Source organism: Frankliniella occidentalis, unplaced genomic scaffold, assembly GCF_000697945.3.
Source record: "Frankliniella occidentalis isolate FOCC.00 unplaced genomic scaffold, Focc_3.1 Scaffold92, whole genome shotgun sequence".
NCBI lineage: Eukaryota > Metazoa > Arthropoda > Insecta > Thysanoptera > Thripidae > Frankliniella > Frankliniella occidentalis.
This window is the reverse complement of record NW_026267221.1, coordinates 1,036,402-1,042,800: the sequence shown is the minus strand read 5'-3', so window position 1 is coordinate 1,042,800 and position 6,399 is coordinate 1,036,402. Positions and strand designations below refer to the sequence as shown.

Sequence of the window (6,399 nt, the reverse complement as noted above, 5' to 3'; positions counted from 1 at the left end):
GGGCGGGGGTGCTTTCGTAAAACCGTTTCCCCTTCCTCCTTCCCTCAAAGTGAAAATGAAAATGGCCCGGAGTCGCGGCGAGCTGGGCTAGGGATCAATCAGTCAATCACGGAGGCTGTCATGCACTCGTGTCCGGCCCCGAGTCGGAGCTCGCCGGGGCGTTTGAGTGGTCCAGCGCGGCCAAACCTAACCTCCTCACTCACACCCACTCGATGTTCACACACTTGCGCTCTCTCCCTCTCTCTCTGTCGCTCTCTCGCTCTCACTCACTCTCACGAGGCGCATCGGCCCCGGAAGCCTGCTTACACATTCGTGATGGGCAGTCACTCCATTCACAAAACTGAAACCGTCAATCTCCTCGCCTTCTTGCTTCCACTATGACTATATTTCGATCGCCCCCCCTCTTCCCCCATATGCATGGTCAGCCCGACTTAGGCCCGCAGTGAGCGATGCGATGTCATTCATACTCCCTTTTTTCCTCGGCTCTAATCGAGAGCTTTTGCTGCACTGCTCCATTCTCAGCGTATCCTCCGCATCCTTTACGTCGATTCCCTTCCATTCAAACCCTTCACGATGTGTTTTTCGTTTTTCCTCTCTCATGGGCAACTGCGCGCTGCCGACTACGATAGTGACGGTACAAAACGGTAGTAGTGTTACCTGGGCGGCAGTTCTCTGGTACCAACCACTACATAATATTTTTTTTGTGAAGCGCGCGGAGTCGTGAGAGTGAATGAATGAAGTGTGTGGAGTGTAGTGAAGTGGTGGGTACCCGCTGCGCTTCATTCACTCTTGTGCGGGGGTTACGGAGAGGAGGCGAGGGGGTCCGAATACTATCACGTCCGAACTCTCTCACACACACACGCACTCACACAAACTCATACGACTGGGCCAGCAGCTGGACCGCACTTAATCAAATTATTACCCAATCCAAATGGTGTGCGTGCGTGTGTGTGTGTGTGTGCGTGAGACTGCAGCCGCACAGGAAGCGCCTCCAAGTCCGTTGGTGGCTGCTCCGAATGACACACCACCGGTACCGCCGCCGTGGTGCCGTGGTGCGGTGCGGTGTGGCGAGGCGTTCACTCGCGCTCGCGACGCGCACGGCATACCATTAAGGCGCTCCGGATCACCCGCCGAACGACGGGGGCCGCGTGCATAAAAACTGCAAGTCCCTCAGCAGCAGCCCGGTCCGCCCGGCCGGCCCCACCGAGGTAATGCTGCTGCTGGATTCGTAATTGCCGCCCCACGGGTCCGGGCCCGGGCCTGCGCCGTGCAGGAGGGTCCCCCCGGCCTCAGCCACTGTTTTCTGTATTCCTAATTAACCGAGGCAGCCACCCGCCCCACCCCACACCACCTCACCTCACCCCGCCCCGCCCAACAAACCGGGCATGCTGCTGCCGCCTGGATGCAATGCGATGTTCGCTCGTCTCCCGACATCGCTGAGCTGCACCAATTTTTCAGAGTCGTGTAAAACGCAGGCAGCCTTGCCTCCTTCTGGTCGGCGCAAAGCGTGTGTGTGTATGTGTGCGTGTGTGAGTAACCTGCCGACAAGTTGAAGCCCATCCTGGCTCGATCCCAAGGCGGTGGGCAGTAGTCCAGTAGCTGCCCGCATGTGTCTGTGTGTGCGAACGTGGCTCCTAGTCCCATTTCTCCCGTGCAAATTTCTCTCATGCGACTGGAGCAAACTTTGCACGCCGCAGAGAGCCACGCGCGCGCGCACTGCGGAGCTCCGCTCGGCTCGGTCCGCTCCGGGTCGGACGGAAGCACTCAACTCGAACCGAGGGAGCGAGAGAGCGAGCGAGCAAGGAGGCAGAGAGAGAGAGATAGCGTAGCCCAAATGCGCCTTCCTTGTGGTATTAATATTCCCTTTCGCTCTGGAGGGTATGCCGGACAACGCAGCAGGCGTTCAGCTAATAAATGCAGACAGCGCGCGAGAAAGAGAAGGAGAGGGGGAGCGAAGGATGAGACTCTTCCGGGGGAGCGACAGAGACGGAGCGATCCCCTCCCCAAAACCATAATTTAAAGGAGTGAAAAATACGAGTGGCGCGCTCCTCCCACTCCTGGCTCCCCATTCTTTCGCTCCTCGGCGCTCCTGGGCGTTCATTGAACGGAGGGGCGTAACCTCGTTACTCTCCGCGCGGCCGGTCGCGATATTTGGGCCCCGCGGGGGCCTCGGGCGGGCCCTGGGTGCCGGGGCAGTGCAGGGGCTCCCATCAACCGGCAGCGCCCCGCGGACGTCATTTACGGGCGAACCCAACGTATTATGACGACCCGCTGGGGCTGGACCCGCCCTGGCGGTGCCGGGCCGGCGCACCTGTCCGAGCGGGAGCCCCGCCGCGCCCCGCCACGCCCCGCCGGCCCGTGCGCGCCCTTACACCTGTCCACCGCGTGTGACGTCAGGCCCACCTGCTCGTCCAAACCTTCCTGTTCTAACGGCTCGGTGTTCTCTCCTCTGTTGCAGCGGCGGCGCGGATGTCAGGCTCGCAGATGTGCAGGCCGCACCACTTCCCCCCTTCACCGCTCCATCCCTGGCTGTCGTCCTCGGACGCGGCGTCATCGGCGTCGTCGTCCAAACCCGCCTCCTCGTCGTCCTCATCGTGGTGCAACCCCTTCAGCTCGTCGTCAAACAGCGAGCAGCACAACAACCCCAGCACGACCCCCACCAACAACCCCTCGACAACGCCCACCAACACCTCCAACAACAACAACAATAATAATAGTACTAGTAATAATAATAACCGGACAGAGCAGAACGAGGACCAGAAGCCCTCATCGCCGTCGGTGAGCAGTCACCACGTCCCCCAGCACCATCACCTGTTCTCGTTTCCCCCGACGCCGCCCAAGGACGCGACGCCCGACTCAGTGACGGCAGCGTCAACGGCGGCGTCGTCGTCCAACGACTACAACGCGGCCATCGCGCAGGCGGCGCAGGCCGCGCACGCAGCCGCCATGGGCGCCGCCTTCATGCAGCACCAGGACGTGTCTGGCTGCGGGGTGGGCGGCGTCGCGGGTGTCGGCCCGCTCGACGTGAAGCCCTCCATGCTGGGCTCCAGCTGCTCCAACGCGGCATCGTCCAACAAGCAGCGAGAAGGTACGGCATCCTCCAGTAGCAACAATAACAACAACAACACCTCGTCGAGTTCGGCCTTTAGCTGTTCGTCGGCGGCCACGTCCCCCGTGGACGACCCCGCGCCCTCTTCGTCGCCGAGCAGAAGACAGGAGCAGGACTGCATGGACCAGCAGCAGCAGCACATGCAGGACGCGGGTCACTACCCTCCCCCTCCCCTGCAGTACGGCGGCCAGAGTGGCGGCTACATGGGTTACCCCCACCACCTCAACCACCACATGTTCGGCACTAAGACGTCGCCCAGCCCTCTCGGGGGCCTCGGGGGCTCCAAAGTGTCGTCCAGAAATAAGTCGCGATCGAGCGCGGGTAAGACCAGCTCTACCATCTCCCCGGGGTACGGTGCCGGTGCCTGTCTGTCTTGTCTAACTCACTCACCTGCCTTCCCTAACCTGGCCCAATGCACGTGCCTGCCGGGTCGCCCCGCCCTGCCGGCCCCACACGCACGGTGGACGCGCCCGGCCCAACGCCCTCTCCTTCCTCTCTATCTTTTGGGCTGCTGCTGATGGTGTTGGTTTGGCTTGGGATATGTGTTTCTCTTTTTCTGTGCGCGTGCGTGTGTGTGTGAGAGGGGTAGTGTCTGTGTGTGTGTGCGCGCGCGCGCTTGCACTTATCTCACCGTGAGTAAGCATCCCTGCACGTCCATTACGGGGACGCATCAAATTATACGATGTGCTCGTCGCGAGCTCCATGCCAGGGGCGGAGCAGGGCGTCGCAGGGGGACGAGGGACGGGTCAGTTTTTATTTTGTAATGGAAAAAATATATCTCATCTTTCCGTAATTTTGTCATAGCGCTGCACTTATAAGGGTATGCCAGTTGGCTGATCCGCCGCCCATGGCGCCGTGCGAGTAGGCAACCGGCCCGCACCCGTGCGTGCGGTGAGTCTAACCGGGCGAGTAGGCAACCCACTTGCACCCGAGCGTGCAGTGGGTCTAACTGCCAGGGTGGACGGCGCGAATCAGCCTCCTGGACGGTGCGGGACTATACTATTCGCGTGATCGGCGTCCTCGAAAGGTGATGCAACTGCGCGGGCGGGGCGATGCACAGGCACACCGCCACAGGCGAGGCCAGAGGCCAGCGAGGGGCAACCGGTGGGCTCCGCGCACCGGGAGACTGGGAAAGGGAGGGAGGGAGGAGCAGGAGGAACTTGCAAACGTCGCGAAATTACGCGGGGCGTAAGCTGCCGCAACACTTGCTTGCCATTGTTTTATCACAAGGGCATAGCAGCGGCAGTGGCAGCAGGGCCGGCAGGGCCCGCCGCCGGGCCGCCGCCAGGTTCAGGAGGACGTTTGTCTTATTGGTTATGACGTCACGACGCGACGCCATTCTCAGGCGACGAACAATGGTCCACTCGCTTGCGTCACTTGTCCGCCGCCCATCCATCCCTTGGGGCCGCCGCCCCCTCCCCGTCTCCTCACCGCCATCGGCGCGCACGGCGGCCGCGACGGACGAGGTTGCTGGGAGCCGCGCAAAGGGATTGTCATTCCTTCACTCCAGTTTTTTTATTTCGGCGCGAAAATTGACAAAGTGGTTGTCGCGGGCTGCGCGGGGTCAGGTGGGGAGGGGGGCGTTCCCAGCGGCTCTGTCTGCCGGGCGCTGGGCTCCGCGGACCGCGGGGGTCACAATAAGTCACAGGCCGCGGCCGCTGTTGCACTTTCACTTCTCTTGATTAGCTCTGCCGCTTTAATTATTCGGGAGGGCTAATTATTTGTGTCCGCGCACTGCTGACCTCGAAATGACAGACCATGCCGCGCCAGATGTCGTCACATTATGTGAGCATTTACACAATTTTCGTGGTAGCGGTGGTGGCGCGGGCGGCGGGCGGGGGCCGAGTCGAGTTCCGCGTCTGTGCGCTGATGGGCGGGGAATGGGCCGGGCTGGGCGCGCGGGGCCCCGGAGCTCGGAGGGGACCGGAGGGCACCGCGGGAACGATCCGAATTAACAAACCTTCCGCGGACCGGCAAGTCTTCCGTCGTCGGGCGTGTCGCACGGTGGGGTCAAGAAACCCTGGAAACCTTTCGGAAATGTTTGGGGTCGGCCAACGTGTTTTGACTGCGACTGACAGCTGCACCGACGGGTACGGCAGGCGGGCGCGGCGCGGCTGGGCGCTGCGCGGGTAGGCGCGCGGGCCGGGCGCACTTACTATAGCGGTATTGCCCGGGCGGCGCGGGGCGCGGAGCGCGGGGAGCGAGGCTTGGGTGAGTAGCCAGAGCGTGACCTTCTGGTCCGGTGGCCCCTGCTGGTCGGCTCCCAGAGCTGCCCGGCTCGGCCCGAGCGCGGGGAGGCCCCGGGGCGGTACCCGCCCCGCAAACGTCTCTACGAGCAGAAGTAGCAGTGGTTGTAGTATGCCGTGTAAAAGAAATAAAAGGAATTAAGTTGTAGTACGAATAGTTGGGCGAGCGTGTGCGGGCCGGGCGTGCTGCGGGCTCGGCCGGCTGCGCGGTGGGTGGCAGGGCCGCCCTCGCCTCCCCTCCTCCCCAGAGTGTGTTTGCGCCCGTGTGTGTCCATAGCGGGGTGAAAGGGTGGCTCTCGCGGTGGGTGAGGAGGAGGGGGTGGGGGGAGCCGTGAATAGGCGTGGCGCCCCGGCCGTGCGTAGTGCGCCGGGGGAGCGGGACAATGAGGGGGAGGGGGAGGGCCACCCCCTCGACCCGGGCGGCAGTTGCGCCCTGCGAGCGAGCGGGTCCTTCTGCACGGCCTGGCGGCCCCGGGCGCCCGCGCACGGCACGGCCCGCCCGGGTGGGGACCACCCCGTCGAGGGTCCTCACAGCCCCGGTGCTGTGTCCGCACATAAAGTGATGCTCCAGCTCCAGTGCCGCCGCGGAGGGTGCCCGCGCGACGCTCCCCCACCGCGCGCTTCCTCACCGCAACGCACCGCCGCTGCCGCGGACTGCTGGCCGATCTTATCGTGGGATTCATTATCAGGGAGCAATCAAAAGCAAAGTACTTCTGGACGCGACAGAAGAAGAGCTTTCATTTTTTCCGAACGCTCCTGACGCCGCCCGCTGCACTCTCCCGTCATTTTGGCCCACCACCATTACCTCCGTCGTACTCCACTGACCAAAAATACGGTCCTTTTGATCCTCTGGGGCAAAGGGAGGGGGGCGTTTTTTTGCTGTCCAGCTGCCGCCACCGCCCTAAAAGTGGCTAAAATGGCCGCCACACCGTGCCACCCCCCGACGGTTTAAAAAAAGTTCCGTTCAGGAACGGATCGTGAAAGCAGATGATACGAATTCAAGAATTATTCCAGTCTATAATATTTCAGTGGAAGATCACGTTA

General features: G+C 62.4%; 1 protein-coding gene across 2 annotated transcripts in view; it reads left to right on the top strand.

Moving 5' to 3' along the window:
* The window catches only part of LOC113215418 (endothelial transcription factor GATA-2), a 124,887-nt gene that overhangs the window by 59,395 nt on the left and 59,093 nt on the right, over positions 1 to 6,399 (top strand). The window contains exon 3 of one of the 2 annotated variants that reach the window (XM_052269439.1): positions 2,459 to 3,088. In XM_052269439.1, the coding sequence (XP_052125399.1) occupies positions 2,459 to 3,088 (630 nt within the window). Of the gene's footprint in view, positions 1 to 2,458; positions 3,431 to 6,399 lie in introns of both variants that reach the window. The other variant, XM_052269437.1, reaches the window with a different exon arrangement.